The sequence below is a fragment of the Corythoichthys intestinalis genome, chromosome 17, assembly GCF_030265065.1.
Source record: "Corythoichthys intestinalis isolate RoL2023-P3 chromosome 17, ASM3026506v1, whole genome shotgun sequence".
NCBI lineage: Eukaryota > Metazoa > Chordata > Actinopteri > Syngnathiformes > Syngnathidae > Corythoichthys > Corythoichthys intestinalis.
The window spans coordinates 37,677,425-37,701,734 of record NC_080411.1 but is presented as its reverse complement, the minus strand read 5'-3'; the positions used below and the strand labels follow the sequence as shown (position 1 = coordinate 37,701,734).

At 39.3% G+C, this 24,310-nt stretch overlaps 1 protein-coding gene across 3 annotated transcripts in view; it reads right to left on the bottom strand.

Annotated features, from left to right (window-relative positions):
* zgc:92275 (cholesterol 7-desaturase nvd) overlaps window positions 1-24,310 on the bottom strand; it is a 45,760-nt gene that overhangs the window by 4,020 nt on the left and 17,430 nt on the right. The window contains exons 1-7 of one of the 3 annotated variants that reach the window (XM_057819577.1): window positions 21,362-22,040; window positions 16,583-16,771; window positions 16,217-16,395; window positions 16,011-16,136; window positions 13,879-13,998; window positions 12,297-12,473; window positions 3,964-4,903 (exon numbers count right to left, since the gene is read on the bottom strand). In XM_057819577.1, the coding sequence (XP_057675560.1) occupies window positions 4,742-4,903; window positions 12,297-12,473; window positions 13,879-13,998; window positions 16,011-16,136; window positions 16,217-16,395; window positions 16,583-16,771; window positions 21,362-21,779 (1,371 nt within the window). In that variant the 5' untranslated portion in view covers window positions 21,780-22,040 and the 3' untranslated portion in view covers window positions 3,964-4,741. Of the gene's footprint in view, window positions 1-3,963; window positions 4,904-12,296; window positions 12,474-13,878; window positions 13,999-16,010; window positions 16,137-16,216; window positions 16,396-16,582; window positions 16,772-21,361; window positions 22,041-24,310 lie in introns of those variants that run through there. The other 2 variants (XR_009061158.1, XM_057819576.1) reach the window with 2 other exon arrangements.

Below are 24,310 nucleotides of genomic sequence, written 5' to 3'. Positions count from 1 at the left end.
AGTTTACCTGAAACAAATACTTGTTCTTGCAAGGCGAAAAATTCCAAAAATTAAATTAAATTCTTGCACTATAACTGGATGTAGTGTTTTTTGGGGGTGGAAAATATTGTGTTAAGTAAGAGGCAGTTTACTAGCCTGGTACACCAGACTCAACGCTGTTCCAGCTATTGAGTCTGGCCACTATTCCCACGGAAACAATTTCCAGGGCGGAGCAAGCCACAGCAAACAGACAGCGGAGTGGACCAATCAGCGACGGGCAGACGTGACGTTAGTAAAATGGCGACGGCAGGACGAGGGACTTGCGCACGGAAGTAAACATACGAAGAGAGCGGAGTTTATTCAACATGGCTAGCGCGAGACAGACTGTTGTCAATGACTCGTGTCGATGTGTTTTTGGTCATTTAAAACTGATTTTACCGTGGATTGGAACATATTCTCCGCTCTGCCGTTCACCATCTGTGTTGTTGAAGAGACGACTTTCGACGCGCAAGAGTGACGTTGCTCGTGAAGAACACGTCACACAAATAAACGAATCTGATTTGTCGATTGATTTTGTATCTGCTCGAAAAGGCCGTTAATGGGATGGTTCCCAGACTATTTCTCTCAGTGTTTGAAAAATACAGGGAGAATAGTCTGGCAGAGCCAGGCTAGCAGTTTACATGACAACAGCAATGGGGGTGACAACGCAAAAACTTTTCCAGAGAGCCCAGTCGTTTACAAGACGACAGCGTTTTGAGGGGCTGAAAACGCAAAAATTTAAAAATGTCTTCCAAAGTGGACATCTTTAATAATTCCCCACCCCTTCATCGCCATCTAAAAAGTTGACAACGCAAAAGTGAGTTTTGGGTGACAACGGTCTTCCACACGTACAGATTGTAGCAATAATGGTACAATATATTTGTCAGTTAAGCAAGTGAAGATACTGATGATGCCAGTGCACGTGGAGAGTCTGACAGCATATTAAAACATGTCTTCAATTAGCAACCTTGAATAAGGCCTACCTGCATTCAAAATCTACGTCGTCAGTTCAAACAAAATTACAGGTAGTCCCCGTGTTAAGAACAAGTTCCGTTCCTATGCAGGCGGCGTAACCGGACTGTCTGTGCAAGTTGGAATTAACCCTTTAAGTACCCCAAAAAATACGCCCCAAATCTCAAAATAACTATCCAAAAAAATGTACTATATGTCATTGTACCGTCCTCGCCAAGACGTTGGAGTTAAGTCCTAGCTAGACAGCGACCTAAGCTCCAAAATGACGATGACAGACGTCCGTGTGGTTTGCTGATTTTATTCAGCTGCTCGTGACATCAACACTTGCAGAATGAAACTAAAATAAAAATGAAATTAAATCTGTTTCATCTTGAATAACAACAATTCAAATTTGCGTTTATGACTAGCTGCTGATACAGCAATAACACATCACACAAATGATTAGCATGTATCAGTTAGCGTCTACACATCATCAAAAACAATCACATGAACCCAGGCCAAATATTCGACCACAATTGAAAACGCACAGTAAACAGTACAAAACATACACGTGTTGCCTCTGTGGATGCTTCACAAGCAACAAATGTGCGTGCAGGCTTGCAGGCTGTCCCCTCTTTCTCTCACTCGGCTGTGTAGCAACCAAATGAACTCTACCAAATGTGTGCGAGTGCCTGTCCTGCCTGTAAAGTCGAAATCACCTAAGTCGGGTACGTCGTAACTCGGGGACTACCTGTACTCTGCTTGGCCAGGTTATTTGACCAGGATGAAAGAGGAAACAGCAGAAGGTAAGGGTTATATGCAGGAATCAAGTTTTGGTGGTGCTGACACCTACACATTGGGAATGCATACTACATTGGCAAATTGGAGGTTTCGTGCACTTTTGCACTTTTCCCTGCACGTAATGGTCGTGTAAGCACAAAATTAAAATAATAGCAAAATACAACTTTTGCGCTAATGCATAAGGTTGTTGTCGTCTAAATGTGGCCTAATTTAGTTCCATAGATTTTGTCTAACATGTTTGTCTAATGGCGTACCGCAAGCAACACGTCACTTCCGCTCATTAATATTCATGGAATTAGCTACGGTTGCTATGCAAGGACAAGCCACCGTTTGTCCCTAATAGGAAATGAATGGAAATCGTGTACGAAGAAGATGTTTACAGCGCTAAACCTACCAATTCTCTCCGAAAATGATGTGCCTGGTGCCAAATTGACTGGCATAGATGTGGAGGAACATAAAAATGTTCAGTTAAAGAGATGGCTTTAGTGTCGAAGGCTGAAAAAGACGAAAAAAACGAGCCGACCTAAGCATAGCTTTAGCTTTTTTTTTATTGACGCGACTGACAATGACATTCTCTGGTTTCAACAAGCTCTCCTTTACCATCAGCCCTGTCTTTCTTCTATATCCTCTGGTTGTCCTACGTCTCTTACCGTTCTTGGGGGTAATTTAGTTAGCTTTGTGTAGCGGTTGCAAATGCTACTCAGTGACAGCCAACGAACACTTTTAATTTTTTCATTGATAACACATCTTAATCCTATAATTTATTTACACTTCCCCCTTACTAAAGTTGTTTATATATATATATATAACGGAAACGGTAACAGTGGCAGTCAGATACCGTTGTAATTTTTTTCAGGTCATTCGTTGACAGACAGAAGCAGTACGGCACAACGTTACGCTAAAAAAATAAAGTAAAAATATAAAAATGGCTTACCTCTTTGTCCTCTGAAAGACCATGCCAACCCAACATAATGTTTACTGCATATGAAACGTGAATGGATTCGCCGAGCTGGTGTTAAAGTCCGCGCAAGTTGATTCGGTTTTCACATTTTTTCCTCCCGAGTTTTTGGTTTCCGGGAACGTATGAAGAAAACATCCTTCATGGTCGTAATGTCTAGAGTCGTTTCTACAAGTTCCAAAAAAGCAATGCGTGATCGCCATGTTCGTTTTTGAAAGATTACCGGCGAAAAGTAGCACTTTTTACATTGGGTCTATGCGAGGGCGGGTCTATAATGTCCCACTTCGGCTTTACTTCCGCTTTACAATGCGACGTCACGGTCTAAAAATAGCCTGCGTGCAGTACGCCATTGACAGAAATCAACAATTTGGGGTGTCTTGTGGCAAGTTCAAATCATTCACATAAATGTGTAGTTATTTGACCTGTGACAACATACTGTAACTCAGCCATTTATATCAGAATAGTTCTCCTGAGGAAGGGAATTCTTGCAAAAATGATGAGCCTAGTAGTGCACTCAATAGGAACGTGTACATCACAATCTGAAATCAACTACAATCTAACTCAACTTTGGATAAAGAACACAACTCGTTGACAGTGACAACTTGTACAGCTTTGACTAGAATGCCTGATGAATTATTTATACTCTGAGTAGCGATCAAGAAAAAGGTCTCATATTTTAGCTAGCATTGTTCCATTATATTAAGTAGAGTGGAGAGGAACAAGAATAATTTTCAGTTGTTCATTTTATTATTGTCATGTGGTTCTGAAGGTGGAATCTTCCAGTGATGCGTTGTCATTTTTTCTAGGTACTCCAGGTAATCCCACAATTCCCAGAATATTCTACCATAAAATGAAAACTCAGTTTTATCAATGTGAGGAAAAGGTACAGACGTGGATGAATGGCTCTCTAAATTCACAATGACTGGATGTGTTGAACTGTGAAGGGAAAGAGCTGACTTGAGTTCAAATGAGGCGCATATCTTAAAAGATTCTTTGTTACTCTACGACTCCTCCTGCAGGTCTAATATAGGAATGACGTAGTCAGTGTACCGAAAGGGTACTGCAGCACTGGAGTCCAGGCAGGTAATGCTGAGCATTCCGTACCAGTCGAATAGCTCATCACTGCAGATGGGACTCTCGTGAACATTTGTGTGTTAACAGTCCTCCTGACACTACACTTCAGTGAGAGTAATTCGTGCCTGCCAAGTCTTACTGTATGACAGCAGATGTCTTTTGGTCAGCACATCTGTCATAATTTGCCGCCCACTTTACCTTTCTCCCAACAACTGTCCTCATGTCAGAATGTGACTGCTTTAGTTTCACCTCTGAGCTTATTTCAAATCAATGTAAAAATGATCTTATTCAAGGAATTTTATTGGCATACCAAATCTCACCATTTAGTACAAAATACAAAACAACATTACTGCATGTTTGCAGAGTCAGTATATTTACACTGTGACATAACGTAATAACAAATGACACAAATAAAACATATACAATTTTGTTTCTGTGGTAAATCAGAATCCAACATAACCAGTGAACAAGTCACAATGGTCTGTAGCAATGCTTTGTCTTGCTGATTACCCAACAGTTTTTGTTTTTTTTTAATAAAAGGTAAAAATTGGCTCAGATTAACAGTTGCAATTCCCATCATCAATATGTGCCGTTTACAAAAAGCAGTCTCTTTCTTATATTCTATTTTTTGCTTACTCTATTTAGCAGCAATAACCGAGAGGTAACATGTCATCCATCAAAATACTTGTATAAATCCATGGACTCTACTTCTGTTATCATCTTATTTTTCCTCTTTTTTCCTTAGCTATGTACTTTTTTCAGACTTCAAGATGCCAAGAGATTCCCGGGGACTTACAACTGAACTGACTGGTAATCAATAACACAATAAATTGGCACTGTAATAACATATATTTGTATTCTATAAATAAATGAGAAGAATAAAAGTGAACCTAGATAAATAACCTTAAAATAAATGTTGAAAAAGAAACCAAATGGAGGTCAAAATTCTAGAGTATCGCGCTGGTATTGGAACCGAGGACTGTTTTCACTGTAAAACTGACTGTACCAGCGTCTGTGTTTCCGGATAGTTGAATCTTCCTTCACAAGGAGAGGCTTCGAGATGTACGTTTTATTGTTCCAGATCATCACGTCCCGCTCAAACTGGACAAAAAAAGAAAAGACATAAATATTACTTTATATTTATTTATTAAAATCAATTTTACACTCCGATTAACACATCTCAGCTAACCAGATGTGTTGAACATAGGCGGAGACTGAGGGGAAGCAGTGCCCTCCATTGGCTGAAAAATGTAATTGCATGTAATTGACTTTCCTATAAATGAATTTAAAGGGTAGTTCTGAATTTTTGACATAAGGCTTAATCTTGGAGTTAGCGGAAGTTTAATTAGTCGGTGGAGTGGATTTCAACAAATTCTGTGCATTTTATTAGTTATAGTGCAGTGTTGTTGATAACGGCATTACAATATAACGGCGTTACTAACGGTGTTATTTTTTTTCAGTAGTGAGTAATCTAATTAATTACTTTTCTCATCTTGGCAACGCCGTTACTGTCACTGAGGACGGAAAGGCGTGCGTTACTATGCGTTATTATATTGGTTGAATGATGCGAGAAAAGTCTGAGGGAGACGGACTCACTGAGACGACAGAGCAGAGCAGGAGTGTGAAGGAGGCATGAAAGTTGTGACGCCAAGCAAACGCAATGCGAGATAGCTCCAATAATATCTGTTGTAGCCGATAGCCTACAAACTACGCCCACATTATTAGTGCTGTCAAACGATTAAAAAATTTAATCTAGTTAATCCTATGTCAACTGTGTGATTAATCATAATTAATCACATTTCCCTCGGGATGAACAAAGTTGCTCTTCAGCAAAAAAAAAATCTCGGAAAATACTACAATTGATTTAAAATTTGTTTCAAGATGAAAAGCATGATGTGTGAATGAATTAATACTTAACCAAATAGATTTTTAAAATTTTATTTAACAACTCAGCTCGTATAAAAAAAAAAAAAAAAATTAAAAAAATAAAAAATTTGTCTGTATTATACAGCAAAGAGTTTTAACAGATTAAAGTGCCTCAGACTAACAATGTGGCTCAAGTCCCGTTGGCATATTACCCAAAAATAACTGCAAATTTAAAGAGTAGACAAGCACAATACAGTAACAATAGCTAGTGTTTCAAAAAATGTGTAAACAACTTGTCTGTTAAATTGAACATTTCACAAATAAATGCAGCATTTGCAGTTTTACACTAAATGGCCTGAAAGCTGTGTGAGATATATTTTTTAAAAATTGTCAATTTTCACACACTTAACTGAAAAGCATTACACTGAACTGTGTAAAGGTGTTTAGAAACACTGCTTAAGTTAGCCATACTATTTTTTTTTTTTTTTAACCAAGTGCTCAGGCAAACTAGCTTGTTGACATTTTCAGATAACACAGCAGACCTTTGCTTTTGAACAATGTGCCCTGTCAAAGAAAGCAGTCTCTCGCAAGGAACGGTTGTGGCAGGTGTGACCAGATACTTTTTATGCAAAGTGGGGCAGTTTACTGTGGGCACCATTGTACGCAGACCACCATTATAGTGGACATGAGTCCATGCTGGCACTGCCTTGTACCTGTCTAGTGGTTTGTCATTGATTGTTGTTGTTGTTGTTTGTTGTCATTTAATTTTCAAGGCCCTCGTCTTCGACTATGTTAATGGGCCTACACTCTACAGTCTCTCGCTACCCATGTAGCGATAGCAGTAGTCAACCTAATTGTTGTCTTTTTTGTTGGCAAGTCCGAGTCCGCAATCTGCCATTGTAGCTTGTAGTGTTGTATCGGTCGCGAACGATTCGTTCTTTTTGAACGAATTGTTTTGGTGAACGAGACCGAACTAATCATCATCTGCACTGATTCGTTCTATGAAGGTGGTGCTTGTTCGCTGCGTGGGAGGGCGTTGAGCAAGCGGCAGCGTCTTCTGACATCGCACACGACCAATCAGACGCCAGCCTCATCGCGGGCAGGGGAGGGACCGGAAACAGAATCAGGGCGTTTGTCACTCACGTCCACGTGTGGCCAATAAGCAGCCAGCGTGCAGGCAGGGGGGCAAGACTGAGTTTTGTCACTTCCCGTTCAGTGACTCGGTCCTCCGGTTCCTGACCTAGCTTGCTGCTAACTTGATTTTCCAGTAATGACTATGCGGTGAATGAATCAGAAAATGAAAGGAAATGACTTTGTCACATATTTGTTAACGTGGAGCCTATCAAATGCTGCTCAAACAGACAAAAACACCACACAAATCTAGCGAGCATTGTTTAGAGTAGTACTTTTCTCAACAAACTCGTGACTGCCTATGACGACATACTATCAAATTTACAGTAATTTAAAACACGGGTAGCTACGAGGCAAGCAAAAGCTGAGCTGCGGTCGCGTGACGGCAGTGAAGCGGGCAGAGAACTGTCACTATATGGAGGCTTCATGGCAGCGATATTTACCTCATATGTGCACAGAAAAAAATATTTAGTATGATCACCATAATACTGATTTGCAATGAAACTGTATATACATGTCAATTTTTTCCCGAGTGTTTTATTTTTTTTTTCGTGTCAGCGTGTCGGGTGTTGGTTGGTTTGACAAATTATGTCAATCCGTCCATCATGTGCTACTCAAGCGCCCAAAACAACGCACGCAGACACGGGAGATGTCGCAATATGTCTACATTTTTCTTAACAGACTAATGAGAGTAGAAAGGCGACATCGTAAAGAGCTAACAATTATTTCTCGTCAGCATTTGACGATCTGAGATGCGGGGACGACAGGGGAGCTGACCGGATTATTTTATTTATTAATACCAGTGCAAAAATTCAACACGATCATCTTAATACTAAAAAACAAAAATACAACAGAGCGAGATGTAAATATGATGTGTTGGTCGTTCCATATTCAGAAATTAAACTTTCGATGTATTTTTATTTTCGTGACAGCAAACATGCTGTATATGTGATTGTATGTGTGATCAAGAACCTGCTAAAGAAAGTCCGTGCGCCCCCGCCCTCTACTCCCCTCACAAAAGGAAAATGTTTAACCGTGTCCTAAATCGAAATGCAAGCACGAGCCATGACTTTGAGCCCATAGAACTAGGACAGACGACGCGGAAGTTCTCCCTCGCTTTTGCAGCAGCAGGAGGGAGACGAGGCTGTCTGTGAAAGCAGAATGATACCGCCTGTCACTCATTTCTGAAACTACGACGAGTGGTCAATGTGGAAGAGAGGGAGGGACCAAGCAATGTCACTTCCCGTTCAGTTATACTGCGAAGCGGTCTTTGGTGATTCGTTCGGCAACGTCACTTCCCGTTCAGTAACCGAACGATTCGTTTGGGCAGGGAGGGAGATGAGGGGGGCGAACGATTCGTTGAACGATTTGTTTGAACGAATCTTTTTACTGAACGAACCGGAATGGATTCGTTTGCTCAAGTGAACGACAAATCTCGTCACTAGTAGCTTGATGACTGCGGCTTGTTCCCGCAGTGTTAGCGTCATTGCTAACGCTAGCGAAGATATGCTTTGCCCGAAGGTGGTTGAGCTTCGATCGAAGGACAGTTCATTACATCAGTATGTGCACACAACTTTGGTTTTGTCCAGATTTCCATTAGGCAGCTTTTTAAAACAGAATTTGGTCATCATCCTCACTCATCGTGGCTGGCTGCATTTTGTCCTGCATTGCAGGAAATAATGCAGCCAGCCACTGCATAAACACTGCATAAACATCAGCGTGTGGGACCACGGGAGGCAGTTGTGGACAAATTTAGTGTGAGCGGTAAATTGCGTTTTGTTTTTTGTTTTTTTTTAATGCGTTAATATTTCCAGATTAATCATGGTCGTTAACGAGTTATTATTGACAGGCCTAATATATATATATATACATATATATATATATATATATATATATATATATATACATATATATATATATACATATATATATATATATATATATATATATATATATATATATATATATATATATATATATTACTAAATGCTAAATGACATACACTGCTCTAGATGTGTTAGTAAACAGCCGCCATCTTAAAGCAGTAGACTTCTTAGGAAGGCTCTGTTGTAGAGAACCTTCCTAGCGAACCTAAGCAACTTTTTATCTAAAATACTTCTACATCGGCAAAATCTTGACTTGAATCTATCTTTAAATGATGAAACAGTTTTAAAACTTTCACATGTCTAAAGTAGACAGAAGGGAACTAATGCAATGATGGGAGCAATTTTAACAACTTTTAACGGTTGATTCAGGGTAAAGGGTAAATTAGGGTAAAGATTTGGGCTAGCGCCAATGGCCACCAAAAACTTTTAAAACTTCACATAGTGTGACCTATGTTTTTCTTTTCCTTTCTTTTTTTTTTTCTTTGAGGAAAAAAACAAAACAAAACATGAAAATTTTTAACAGTTACTTTGCCAAGTAACTAATTACTCTTACATTCAGGTAACTGAGTTACTAACACAGTTACTTTTTGGGAGACGTAATTTGTAACTACAATTAATTACTTTTTTAAAGTAAGATTAACAACACTGTTACAGTGGGAAGAAAAAGTTTCTGAACCTTTTGGAATTTTTCACAATTCTGCATAAAATCACCGCCATGTGATCTGATCTTTGTCAAACTCACACAGATAAAAATAGCGTCTGTTTTAACTAAATCACACAGATAAAAATGCAGTGTCTGCTTTAACTAAAACCACTCAAACATTTATAGGTTTTCATATTTGAATTAGGATAGCATGCAAACAATGAAGGGGGAAAATAAATAAGTGAATCCTCTGCCTATGGAGACTTATTGACCCTACTCACATGACGTCACAACCACGCCTCCGCGCCATATTGTCCGTCAACTTGTCGTGTTGACGCATTACCACTACGTAAATTCCTCCTATTATGGCGTGTTTTTCTGCTCGTTTACATTAATAATCAAAATGGTGAAGGCGTGTGTGGCGGTTGGTTGCAATAACAGAGAAGATAGACGGAGAGACTTGAAGTTCTACCGTATTCCGAGAGACCCAGAGAGGAGAGCGAGATGGACTGCTGCAATTCGACGAGAAAACTGGGCTCCAAACGATTACCACAAATTATGTAGTAGTCATTTTATATCTGGTAAGATGTATTTAATATATATTAAGAGGGTTTTGGGCTGACAACCACAATTAAGATCATTGCGAGGCTAATCGCCGACAACATACAGTTTCAAATTCAAGATGCTTATTTCTTCCACCATCATTATTTTTTGAATAATATTTTGCTGGTACCAAGTGAAAGAAGCTGGCCTCGTCTACGGATCATCAGTTAAACAGGTGTGTCCAAACCTTTTGCAAAGGGGGCCAGATTTGGTGTGGTAAAAATGCGGGGGGCTACCTTGGCTGATTTACATAGAACAATATATTTAAACAAATTTTAGCAAGCCCTTCTGTCTGTCACATTTGCTTTATAATTTTTTTAAATTCATAATTTCAACAATCTCGTCTTTGTGCCGTTGTTCTCTTTCGACACTCGGGCTCTTGCGAAATACTGCTGCTGTGAAATTAAACTAGCTTCAAGTTGCTATAATTTCTCGCCTGTAATGTTGTCGTACATGTCAGCGTGTCTTGTTTAGTAATATTGCGTCACATCGAACTCTTTGAAAACAGCGACTGTCTCTTTGCAAATGAGGCAGACAGTGTTGTTGCGTGTTTTATTGAAGAAATAGTCCAATATCCACCTATCCTTGAAGCGTCGGCCATCGCAGTCAACTTTTTTTTTTTTATTGATTGTCGCCATTTTATAAAATTGGAAGTAAAAGGTCACATGGGGTAATGTTGCTTAGAGTGCTGCTTTTAAAGTTTTTCAAACTTTCGTGAGAATAGGCTGATTTTGTGTGGACAAGATAGTTGTAGATATCAGTAGCAGATGTCAGGCAGAGAGGGCGAAGACAGCGGGTCGAAAAATATCAATTTAGGCATCAAATATGGATCTGGCGAATGGATAGACTGAAGCTTTTCCACATAACGCCTTTTATGCAATGCATCCAATGAGTTTACAGCGTCTGAAAGCACCAGGGCTTCCATGAATTGCACTATAAATTGCACGACAAATTGAAACCACTGAGAATACGGATAAACACTGACGGACAATATGGCGGCTGGATACAGCGACACGTCATTCTGTGACGTTGGTGAGTAGGGTCTATAGAGCAATTGAAACCAATTTTTACCAAACCTTTTAGGTCAGGTGTGTGACGAATGTGTGGACGACAAATGGAACAGCTCACCAACATCAACACCTCATCCCCACTTTGGAGCATGGTGGAGGGTGCATCATGATTTGGGGCTGTTTTGCTACCCCAGTGCCTGGACAATTGGTAATCATTAATGGAAGAATGAATTCAAAGGTTTATCAGGATGTTTTGCAGGAAAGCCTGAGGCTGTCTGTCAGACAGTTAAAGCTAAAAAGAGGATGGATGCTACAACAAGACAATGATCCAAAACACAGCACGCATGAGCATCACCGATGACTAATTCAGTCAATAGTGTTGGCTATGTTTTTAGGATAAAGTTATTAAAACTTACGACTGCATGTCAATAATTGTAGTATCAACAGCAACATTATAATCCAGCAGCTCTGCAGAGAACATGCTTTCTAGGCCTGTCTAGGTGATTTCACTTTTTTTTTTTTTTTTCACTGAATTTTTTTTGTGGGAACGAAAGGGACTCCCTGGCGGACTGAACACGAGTGGCCGAAGCACTCCTCTTTATCGTGGTGACATTACGCATCTAAAAAAAAATAGTCCTGCAGAATGAACTGCACAGAATTTGTAGAAATAAACTCCATCCACTAATTAAACCCCCGCTACCTCGAAGACTAAGCTTAATCATAAAAATTCTGAACTCCCCCTTTAAAATAAAGACCTAACCATTGAAATGTTGTCTATAAAAGTTATAAACCAATAACACAAACAACAAAAATGAAATAAATGAACAAGAATCTTACAAAGTATTTCATAATGGTTCAAAATTATTTTTTCAAGCAGATCATATGACTAGCATCTTAGAGATGGTTCTTTGCTTTGCTTAGCCATAACTTGACCTGAGGAGGCAAGATATTTAGAATTTCTTTAAACCTAAGCTTTCAAAACTTCAAATGAACTGAGCTTGCACTGAGGACTGAACACAAACAGTGTCAAGATATATGTACAGTATATTGTAAGTTAAATTTATTGTTGACTCTGCATTTTGGGGTCATCAACATGTTTTGCCCCCCCCACAAAAGTCAAACCCCGTCTATGGTTATGAATGTTCCTGGCAGGCAGAGTTTCAAACAAAGGTGATGCAGAAAAAAGCTCGCAAAATCTTTTGATTGATGAAGAATAAAAGGAAATGTTATGCATGCGGTCTGAAAATTAACTATACATCAGTTCGACTGAACCGAGTTGTTATCGTTTATCCTCATTTTGTATTGTTTCATATGTTTAACAATAAAGGTAAATAGTGTGGAAGTATAGGATTTACCTGGATGGATTCTCCTTTCAAGATAAATTTAGGCACAAAAGCTGGAATATTTGACTGATAGAAGATTGTGTGAGAGACACACTGCAATAGAGGCTCCACTGGTGTCACACTTTGCATGATCATTCCACTTCCTAAAAAACTGTGGTCAAAACGTAGAAACACCAGTCCTGGCCCTACCTGAAACAAGTGATATGCATTTAGTCTTCATTCAGTTGTTTAGTAGTTATGTGGTTATTTGAGGTGTTTCTAAACTTTTTGCTATACCGTTGACAGATTGCCAGCATTTATACATATGTTTAAAATAAATTACGTATGACAGTTCATATAGGTGTCAGCATGGTTATTTAAATGACCCTGAGATCAAAATTACGGTACAGTACAAGCCAGCAAGGGCGTAGGTTTGCATAGGGACGGCAGGGACATAACACTACCAACTTTTCAGGATGCTCAAATTGTCCCCACCAACTTTTAAGCAACCTTATTTGCATTATATAGTGAGTTCAGTTATATTGGTAATTTAGATTGTCTTCCCATATGTTAATTGACCCGACCATTATTAAGTGAATAATTTTCATTATACTCAGACTTACATTTACCCTTTTTCAATTACTGAATGTGCTGGTCCATTTTTTTCCCTCAAACGCAGGTTTGATTGGCGGATGACTTCACCCCTCCCCCATACACACACACTCACACCCAGACGGCCCCAACAGAATTACATGTTGACGACATGCTGCCAACCATCGAAGAGGAGGGATATTCGAAGTTTTTTTCGGCCAGCAGCAGCCATTGTAAGCAATGTAGAAAGACGTCAATGTTGTGGAGGAGGGGGACACACCACTATTTTTTCTACTGAAAATGTGACTATCCACTTATGAAGCCAAATACCCGTTAGTGCATTGATTCATTAAGTATTAGATTGTATTGATTTATTTTCTATATTACGCAAATTACAAATATTATAATTTGCAGCCTATGCAGACATTTTTTCAGATAATCATAATCAAGGTAAAAAGTTTAATCCCGATCTAGATATTTTTTTTTCACTGATGCACAATAGAGATGAAAATAAACGGGAAGAAGATGAAAGAGACAACCAAATAAAGCAATGTATTACTCTTGTGGTGAATAACAATGTAGGCTAACATGTAATTCCATGTATGGGTTAAGTTATCATATTTGCCGCACTATAAGGCGCACCTAAAAGCTTTCAATTTTCTCAAAAGCCAATAGCCTTATAATCCGATGCGCCTTATACTGTATATGGATCAATATTAGAAAATCATGGCATGACATTCCCATTAACACAGCTTCATTAAGATTTATGTTGAATTGATCATTTAGCCTATCAATTAATTAGCTTCATATTCATGAAAAATGTAGCCCTGACCCTCGTTCACCCATTCTGTTTGGTCTTAATAATGTCCCGTCCCTAGCAAAAAAGTGTACATGTAGGTCAAGCTGTTATATCGTCCCTACCAATGTTGAGACCAAACCTACGCCCTTGAAGATAGGAGTCCATTGACATGAATTATCAAGTTATTGGTTTAATAAAGAGGAACATCTGTCAACTCCAACATACCTGTCTAGCAACAACATGGAGATCAAGCAAAGGCCAATGTATTCCAAACACATGTAAGGAATGCTTCAGCAACATCTGAGAACAATGATTGAATGGAGAGGACTCTGAGGCCCACTGAGCCTTAAATGAGAAAAAAGGTACAGACATATAGAATTCAAATCACAAATCATTCTATCAAGCAACATTACAAATATTTTCACAATTTAAAAGAGTTCCCAGATTTCTTATTATGCCTGACAAATGTAAACATAATGGCACAATATTCTCTGGAATTAAGTACACATCGTTTACGATTGCTTGAAAGGCTAACATGGTTGAAGTGAAATAACAAAGATCAATAACAGCAAATAAAAGTAAACATACAGTTGGAATTGTTGTGCATACAGTTAACATGTATGCTTTTCTTATAGTTAGGTACCACATAACCTCAGTCTAGTTAGTCTTTCCTTTGATCTGGGCCATGTGGTCGCCATGTACAGTAGAGTCTCTTTCCTGACCCCTCACATCCTATTCTTTGCCCCTGAATAAATAAGGTTGCTATCACAGCAGCTGGGGGAGCAGCTACCAACCTCCACAAAAGCAACATCGACTTCCTGCGTGTTCTTTTTAGCCAAGGTAGGTGTACATAAACCTAGCTTCAAATCTAACATTTTCTTGGTCCTTTCAAGCCAGGACGACGCCAGCCAGCAAGATGCATCATCATCAAGTTTTTTACTGAGGTGAGGTGATTTTTCTGGTTTGTTGGCGTCCAAGGATTGATGCGTTTCTGAAGTACAGCAAAAGAACAAGCGGGAGGTAGGTATAGTTTTTGTTGTGTGAAATTGTGTTTGTTTGTTTGTTTGTTTGTTAAACAACTTTAAGGGAAATTTTAGGAGTTAAATTCCAAACGCATGTTACTTTAACTTTTGCAAATGGGGTTTATTTATAATTTTTCAATTATGAATAAAGAATGCTATTTGTCTTAATTAGTGCATTTTTCAAGCAGTAAATATGTTCTCAGAAAAACATGCAAATGTGATTGCAATGCAAAAGTATAGGTCTATGCAGAAACCGTTCTTGAATTTGCAGCTAGCATTGGCCAGGGAAGTTTGAAATGGACTGGAATCGAGGCAGTGAAATCCAGACAGGGGTTCCTCAATAAAAGCAGAAGGAAGTGTTTACCAACATTCTTCGCCGGACCACCTGCTTCAAACCTCTGGTCAGTCCGATCACTGGTACCGCAAAATACTGCTCATCCCCACAGACAATCCACCAGCACGACCTGAGAAAGCCCTGCCTCGGAGAATGATGTGGGCTGGCATCACAGCAACAGTTGCTGCGGCAGCCACAATAGCAGCCATCATCCAACCTGTACTGCCGTGGCGGAGCTGGCTGGATTCACCTGTGGCTAGCGGAGCTGATTGGTGGCCTGTGAGATCGAGAAATATCGTCTCTGCAGTTCCTGGGTGGACCATGACGAACTGTATACAAGAACTGACCAGCAGCTGCCAAACAAAGATGGGTCCACTCAAGAGAAGATGGTATTTTCCTAGGTTTCTTGATGAAGGTCTTGGTCGATTTCGTTTGCCTCCTTGATTCCTTCCATTTCAATATAAAGTTCAGGGATATTTAACATATACCACCATTTTACAGTCCTCTCAAATTGCTTCCAAAGCAAAGGGTATACAGTATATGTTATTTCTGATGACGTTGATTAGAATTGGATGTTATCTCATGCCTAAGTGTTCCAAGACTCTCACCTACTGTTTTCTGCTGAATGCTTACTTATGACTTTGTAGTATTAAATTACAAAGAAATTACTGTGCATGATATCTCACGCATTAAATGTTAAACAGGGGGGAAGCGTTAGAATTGTTGTGCATACAATTACCATTGATGCTTTCCTTTTAGTTAGGTACCAGATAGGATGACCTCTGTCTCGTTAGCCTTTCCTTTGATCTGGGCCATGTGGCCCCCATGTAAGTCTCTTTCCTGACCCCTCACATCCTATTCTTTGCCCCGAATAAATAAGGTTGCTATCACAGCAGCCGGGGGAGTAGCTACCAACCTCCACAAAAGCTACATCGACTTCCTGCGTGTTCTTTTTAGCCAAGCTAGGTGTACATAAACCTGGCTTCAAATCTAACACATACTTTCCAATGATGTTGCACAAACTGCCAGGTTTTGTTTTTTGTGTAGCGCAGATCGACTCCGCTGACAATGCCTGGAGTGTGCAAGTAGGTCAGGTGAGAGAGGTCTGCAGCATTTTCAGGAATCTCCTGCAAAGTCACATTACCACTGAGTTATGCATAATTTCTCTCTCCCCTTTTGATGGAGTTTATACTTCAGAAGTACATACCTCTATATGAGCATTGACGTAATGTTCTGTTCTTCCTCGATAGACCCACTCTCCTTTGGTAATCTCCTCCTGCTCTGGCACAGTCCATTGAGGCTCTTCTCCATCACAGTGAAACCAAACCAAGATCTGACCATTAACTTCACAGCTGTGCCAGACGTCCACCTTGGCAAAATCTGGCACTTAAGATAAGATACGACAAATTTGAAAGTGTCGCATATCAAAGACCTTCCTTATTTGTGCGAAATCACTCAATAGAGGTAACCATCTTTCACATGAAGGTAATTTATACCAAAAGATTACTGTTAATTTTAATAATATTATTTGAATAAAAGTGCGATTAGGCCCATGCAACTCATTTGTTCATACCTTTTTCAGCATATGGAATATTCTCACATTTTCCACTGTCCCCCTGAAACTGCCATCCATGGAATGGACATTCAATGCAGCTTCCCACCACACGTCCTCCTACAGCAAGGTTGGCACCTAAGTGTGGGCAATAGGCATCTAATACATGGGCCTTCCCATCCTCTCCTCGAAACACTGCCAAATTTACTCCTAGATAAGAAACAAGAACAATTTGTTTCCAAAATATATCTACTCTGAATTACTTAAGAAATTATGTTGTATTAGAATATTATTTTTGGAATGTATGAGAAACCCAAAGTACCTGGGGGAAAAAACTCATACAAAAAAAGGGAGGGGGGCAGCAAATGAACAATTGGACATCGATCAACGTCAGTGTCAGCCAATGAGTTAATGAGTGGTCGACAACTGACTTGATAAACAATCCTATCCTTGGCGAGTTCTGCTTTGCAACAATATAAAGAGCTGAGATAAAAGGATCAAAACGTGAAGTACCAGTTATTGCTCGGCAGCAACAAGCTAGTGAACGAGTAACTTTTTAAAGCACCTCCTGCTTGAAACCCCAAAGTCAGAAAAACTAAACTACGACCCAATTTGGTTTGCAAACATTTGGCCAGTTGGTGTAAACTATTTTAATATCATAATATCTCAATTAACAGGAGTTTTAACGCTAGCAACATTTTTGACAACAAAAGATAAACAGTGCTATTACAAAGAGCCGGACTAACATGTAAACTAATGAGGGCAGTCACGCTTCTCGAACAATTCATAGAACAATCCTCTACACCAGGGGTGTCCAAACTTTTTGCAAAGGGGGCCAGACTTGGTGTGGTAAAAATGTGGGGGGCCGACCTTGGCTGACGTCATTTACGTAGAACAATATATTTAAGCAAATTTTAGCAAGCCATTCTGTGTGTCACATTTGTTTCATTTTTTTTTTTTTTTAATTAGTAATTTCAACAATCTCGCAACTAGCCTTTGTGGCGTTCTCTTTCGACTCTTGGGCTCTTGCGAAGTACTGCTGCTGTGAAATTAAACTAGCTTCAAGTTGCTTCAATTTCTCGCTGCATTTCTTCCCTGTCATCTTGTCGTACATGTCAGCGTGTCTTGTTTGGTAATATCGCCTCACATTGAACTCGTTAAAAACAGCGACTGTCTCTTTGCAAATGAGGCAGACACAGTTGTTGCGTATTTTAGTGAAGAAATAGTTCAATTTCCACCTATCCTTGAGTCGTCGGCCGTCGTAATCAACTTTTTTTTTTTGTGGATTGTCGCTATTTTAGAAAATTTGAAGTAAAGGGTCACACGGGGTAATGTTGCTTAGAGTGCTGCTGCCTTTTAGTGGATAAATGAGGAGCAGCATTTTGTGTGTTGGCTACTTCATATGCTGGTAGCAGTACTGCTGACCAATTTATTAAGTCTGTGTGCGGGCCAGATGTTATTGATTTTATGACAGAGGCTGGGGGCCGGATGAAATTTGACCACGGGCCGCATTTGGCCCCCGGGCCGGACTTTGGACATGTCTGCGCTACACTATGTATGCAAATGACATCTACGATTTGAGCAATTCCATAAATGGATGCCCTGTGGTGGGAATTGCGGTGCCTTTTAAGGCTTTGATGTGCCACTTTCAGCAAGTTGTACTGTATCATTGTATCATCCAAAAAAAAGAACATTTGTGTATCAGTCAGGGAAAATGCAGGTTGGTACAGAAAAAGGATGTGGGCCGGAAGAAAGAGAAAAACGGATAAGTGTATTAACAAAGAATGGACTTACATTCACATGCATGCATTTGTATGACAAAGTTAAAACATTTTGGGTTTAAACCATCTTGTCTTTCACCAATTATGATAAATCCCTTTCCTAGGTTTGGACTGTTAGAGGCACTGAATTCATTTTCCAATATTTGTCACTGTTTCATGGATAAATTCGGTCAAAACAGGAGTATGCCCTTGTTGAAGTCTGTTATTTATGTATTTCTTATTGGATTGCGATTGCTTTTGTGAGTAAAATCACTTTGCAAAAAACATTGGTTATTGTGTGGCATCACATTGTGCCTTATTTTGCAATTATATACAGTGTGAAATTTTATTCCACGCACATGAATATAGAAAACACTGAGAAAAGCCGTATGGAGTCTGTGTGCCACTTCCTGGTTCTAAACTGTGCCGCATCAAGCATACAGTATGTCAATAAAGCAATATTTAAATGTATACACATGCATTTGTTGTTTGTCTTAAAATTTTCTTCTGTATTGGCCATGTTTGACTGATGTGACTGACTGAAGCATCACAGAATGTTTTCTTTAGATACATGAATCAAACAAAAGAAAGACTCCATCATCAAAAAAAAGTGTGTTTCTATTCATCATTGTTTAGTTACGAGCAGTAGAACATGAAGTTTTCGGAAAAGCTTGGGTTTAATGCAGCAATCCGAAAAACAAGATTTTGTGAAAAAGGAACATATCAAGTAACACAACAAAATGGCCTTTGACATAAAAATAATACGTTATTTATGTATATTATACAACACCAAGATTCATTTCAATTTTCACATTAATTGGAAACATGACATATAACTACGTGACTACATTCCATGAGCTGGAATTGAACCACATCCAAGTTTAGTAACTCGGCAAACATTTCCTCATACCATATGTTCGCCTACATAAACATTGTGCAGCCTTCAAAGATGACGCCAATTCATTCTCAAACACTAGCAATAAAATTGACATAATTCATCCATTTATGCCACGTTCACAATTTTCTCCCCTAGTAAAACACCTTTCTTTTATTTAGACCAAATTTTCATGTTGTCTTAATACTTAGAAGATTTAAATTTTGTCTTTGAACCCCAAGGCTATATAAGGACAAAGAGACTGCAAACAATACAGCTTGTGTAGAAAAATAACTCGGACCCTTTAAGTTGTTTATTTAGCTAGTTTTCCAACTGTACGTGAATGGTTCAACCCATATTTGTATATTTGTATTTGTGCTGAATAAAGTAAAAAAAATAAATAAATAAAAACTTATTTTTTTAATAACGTTTGCTGAGTTCGTCCGATGCAATTCTGACACCTGCTGGCCGTTTTAGGGGCAGTAAAATGGCTCTTTCATGGGTGGAGTGGCACTACACCAGGGGTTGGCAACCCAAAATGAGCCATATTGGACCAAAAAAACAAATACTGAATGTCTGGAGCCGTAAAAATATATAAGCCTTATAATGAAGACAACACGTGGTGTATGTATCTATATTAGCCATATTAGCCCACTATCAATATGACTAAGTTGGCTACAAATATCTAATGAGCCAGTTTTCCCTGCAGTTCATCCTATAGAGAATGATGCACCTCGTGATTACTCTGTTGTACGGTGCCTGAAGTTTAACCTTATTTCAATATTAATGAATTACAACGAGCCTTGTGTCATGTTTGTCCTCTTACAGAAACCATATTAAAACAAAAAATCTATTTCCCTCCCCCATCTTTTTTCATTTTCAAATATTTTTGAAAATGGGGGGTGGCGTGGCTCAGTGGTAGAGTAGTTGGCTCCCAACCCAGAGGTTGTGGGTTCGATTCTCTGCCCTGATGGACTCGCCTGAGTATCCTTGAGCAAGAACCCCACATTGCTCCTGTAGGTAGATGGCGATGTAGTGTAAAGCACTTTGAGCGCCTTGAAAGGTGGAATAGGGCTGTACACCATTTACCTAGTGAATTACCTACAGAGATTTGGGACCACAGTAACAAATGCTACCATCAGTAACACAATGCGCCGCCAGGGACTCAAATCCTGCACTGCTAGACACATCCCCCTGCTGAAGCCAGTACACGTCCAGACCTGTCTGCGGTTCGATAGAGAGCATTTGGATGATCCAGAAGAGGACTGGGAGAATGTGTTATGGTCAGATGAAACCAAAATAGAACTTTTTGGTAGAAACACAGGTTCTCGTAGTTGGAGAAGAAACAATACTGAATTGCATCCGAAGAACACCGACTACCCACTGTGAAGCATGGGGGTGGAAACATCATGCTTAGGGGCTGTTTTTCTGCAAAGGGACCAGGACGACTGATCTGTGTAAAGGAAAGAATGAATGGGGCCATGTATCGAGAGATTCTGAGTGAAAATATCCTTCCATCAGCAAGGGCATTGAAGATGAGACATAGCTGGGTCTTTGAGCATGACAATGATCCCAAAACACAGCCAGGGCAACAAAGGAGTGGCTTCGTATGAAGCATTTCAAGGTCCTGGAGTGGCCTAGCCAGTCTCCAGATCTCAACCCCATAGAAAATGTCTCTCATGGTTGAGGTTTACCCATGTTGACAATTACAGGCCTCTCTGATATTTTCAAGTGGGAGAACTTGCACAATTAGTGGTTGAATAAATACTTATTTGCCCCCAACTTTATAACATAAATAAGGTTGCTTAAAAGTTGGTGGGGCAATTTGAGCATCCTTAAAAGTTAGTGTTTTGTCCCTAACTACCGTCCCTCTGCAAACCTACGCCCTTGATTTAAAGATTTATCACTTAATTGCTCTCAGTGCAGGCATGTTTACAGCAAAAGACATGTTTCATGTACATATTTAGAAACAAATTATCCAAATGACTGGATTGACTGGATGTCCATTTAAAGTTAAAGTATAATTGAAACTTTGTGTTTCCTTCAATATTCCTGTTAATATCTAAGAATTTCAACATTTTTATTAAAAAATGGTGTCGAATCAGCATCTGATTTATTTGATTTTCGCTTTGTGGATACATATAATTAAAATGCAGCGTCACATACCAACCACGGTGACATCTCTGACTTCACCTATCTTCAGCATGTGTGAATCAAGAACTCGGAACCAGCCATTTGGGTAGATCGGGGGCAGGTCTCCGGTTTTCTTGCGTCGGCGCACTTCGTTAGCCGCCCGCGCTTTTGAGCGTCCGTCGTCCGCGATGTAGCCAACATCCTCTGATGACTTGAGTAGCTCTAGTGGGCTGAATAACAACTTGTACGAGGAAGTCACAATGAGGAGGAAAACGCAGGATATGATGAAAATATCAACGCGCACTGGAGCCACTTGCAACACCGCGTCCCTCCATGTAGAGACGTCAATTCCCATCAGCTGACCCTGAGGTTCTCCGGTCTTCATGAAGAGGATGGCACATAGCGCCAGGCCGGCCAGGCCAAGTGCCCTGCTAATTTGATGTTTACTCATTGAACGGCTTTGGTGCCCTCTGATCGTTATTTGACGACACCCTTGGATTCTATCCACCCAGCACGCAGCAGGGAGGTATTTTGTTTCTTGCTACCTCCCTTGCTCTCTAAACACGCCCTGTGCGTTCACAAAATCATCTAGACATTTCCAAGGAACACCACCGAGCGTTTCCAAGTAGGTATAACCCAAGTGACTCACTCTAAAAAATGATTCATGAGGTTAGTTGGTATGACTTGAAAACATGAGCTTTTTCAACATAAAAATGACTCTTTTTTTTTTTTTTTTTTTTACTATTCATTGTTTTATTAAGTTGTTAACTTCTTTTATGGAGTTAATCACATTTAAATATTAAGAAAGACGTATTAACTTAAAAGTATATTGTTTTTGAATAAGCTTTTCTGCTTTCACGTAACAAAGGGAAAGATTAAGTGAGTGAAATTTAATTTCTATTCCATTATTAAGTTGGTGCAACTTCCTAAATTCCCATCACATGTGCATATTACCACGGGTGAGAATTGGCCATTTTCTGCCTTACAATATTTGCAGTCAGAAAGAAAATGAAAACAGATTTCATTACCATACATCAAGCAGCATACTCAAAAAATTACAAAAATGTTTACAACATTTAAATAAATTATCTTAAAACAGGAGTTACTTTTCAATCACCCTATATTGTTTGTACATTTGCAAACATTTTGTTGTACACGTGTTTTGCACTGTGTGTTGTTGTGCCATATCTGTGTATCAAAGTACTGGAAGTACTTTTCGTTTATACCTGCACCTGAAGTAAACTGTTGACAATGTTTAGGATGTTTATATTGGTTTTGCTCTGCACTTTTATTTTGTCCATTCTTTTGAGTTTTGAGATATATATTTTTTTCCAAATAAAACTGGAGTTGCCATGTCCAATTTATTTTAGAAAAACAAGTTACTCTTAGGCGGCACGGTGGCTGAGTGGTTAGCACCTCACAGTTCTGAGATCAAGGGTTCAATCCCAGGCTTCGGCCTTCCTGTGTGGAGTTTGCATGTTCTCCCCGTGCCTGCGTGGATTTCCTCCGGGAACTCCAGTTTCCTCCCACATCCCAAAAACATGCATGGTAGGCTGATTGAGCACTCTAAATTGTCCGTAGGTATGAGTGTGTGCCTGAATTAAGCCTGAACGATATATCGTTTAAACATCGCCATCGCGATGTGCGTGTGCGCAATAGTCCCTTCGCAAGCATGTGCGATAGCTTTTCTTTTTTTTTTTTTTGATCCACATACGCCTCACTTTCTGGTCTGTGCACAACCTCCTACCCTCCCTCTCCCAGCCTTTTGATCCTCTCAGTCACTGCCACAACGATGGTTTTGATCTGGCCAAAGAAGCAGACTTCACACGGGCATCTGTCAATCATCGTTTAACTTGTTAAACAGTTGCAAGGAAGCCGCGCTGGAATGAATGTGTGTACTGTGGGGACGTTGGAGACATTTAAATGCCAGAAGTGATCATGAGGAGTTTGAAATTTCTACATGTCACTTTAACGGTCACAGCTAAAGTAGATAAACAGAAGCATTTAATAAAGCCAAGCATTTATCTGCTACTGTACTTTATTCTTCTTCAAAAATGATTTGGTTGGACAGTTATGTTTAAAACTTATCATAATTATGACATTTGAAGTGTTTAAAAAACATTTATTTATATACATTTTTTAAATCCCTTTGAGGGGGAAAGTGAGAACAAAACATGTCTTATATGTATCTCTTTCCAATGCTAAATCTGAATAAATACATTGGGCACAAAAAACACCCAAAAAAAAAAAAAAAAAAAAAGGGGGAGGTGCGCTACTTCGCGGTTTTTCACTTATCGCGGCAGGTTCTGGTCCCCATTAACCGCGAAAAACAAGGGATGACTGTACACCGTGGTGATGGTGAGTCATCTAAAGTCTTTCCAAACAGCTATTTAAGTCATCTTGTGAAAATTTCTTGAAAAAAATATATATACATTTTTTTTAATATCGCAATATAATATCGCAATACATCGCAAACCCAAAAAAAAATCGCAGCAATAGTTTTTTCCAATATCGTTCAGGCCTAGCCTGAATGGTTGTATGTCTCCTTGTGCCCTGCGATTGGCTGGCAACCAGTTCAGGGTGTCCCCTGCCTACTGCCCATAGTTAGCTGAGATAGGCTCCAGCACCTCCGCGACCCTCGTGAGGAAAAAGCGGCATGGAAAATGAATGAGTTACTCTTACTCAATAAATTTAAGTACCATTTTGCATCAACTTTTGAGTTGAGAAATTAAAATGAAGGAGTTATAGCAACCTAAATGAAGTAGTTTTATTTCTTATTAATGCTTTTTATTAATGCTAAAACTTGGACTTAAAACTTGAGTTGGTTCTACACAATAAAGCTTGTGGAGGACAATAAATAATGATGGTTCAACTATACTAATTGAGTTAGTCCAGTTATAAAAATTATAAGGGAAGTACTTAATCATTGCTTAGTTGAATTTACTTAAAAAATTAAATGCAAATTGTTACAACAATTTTTTT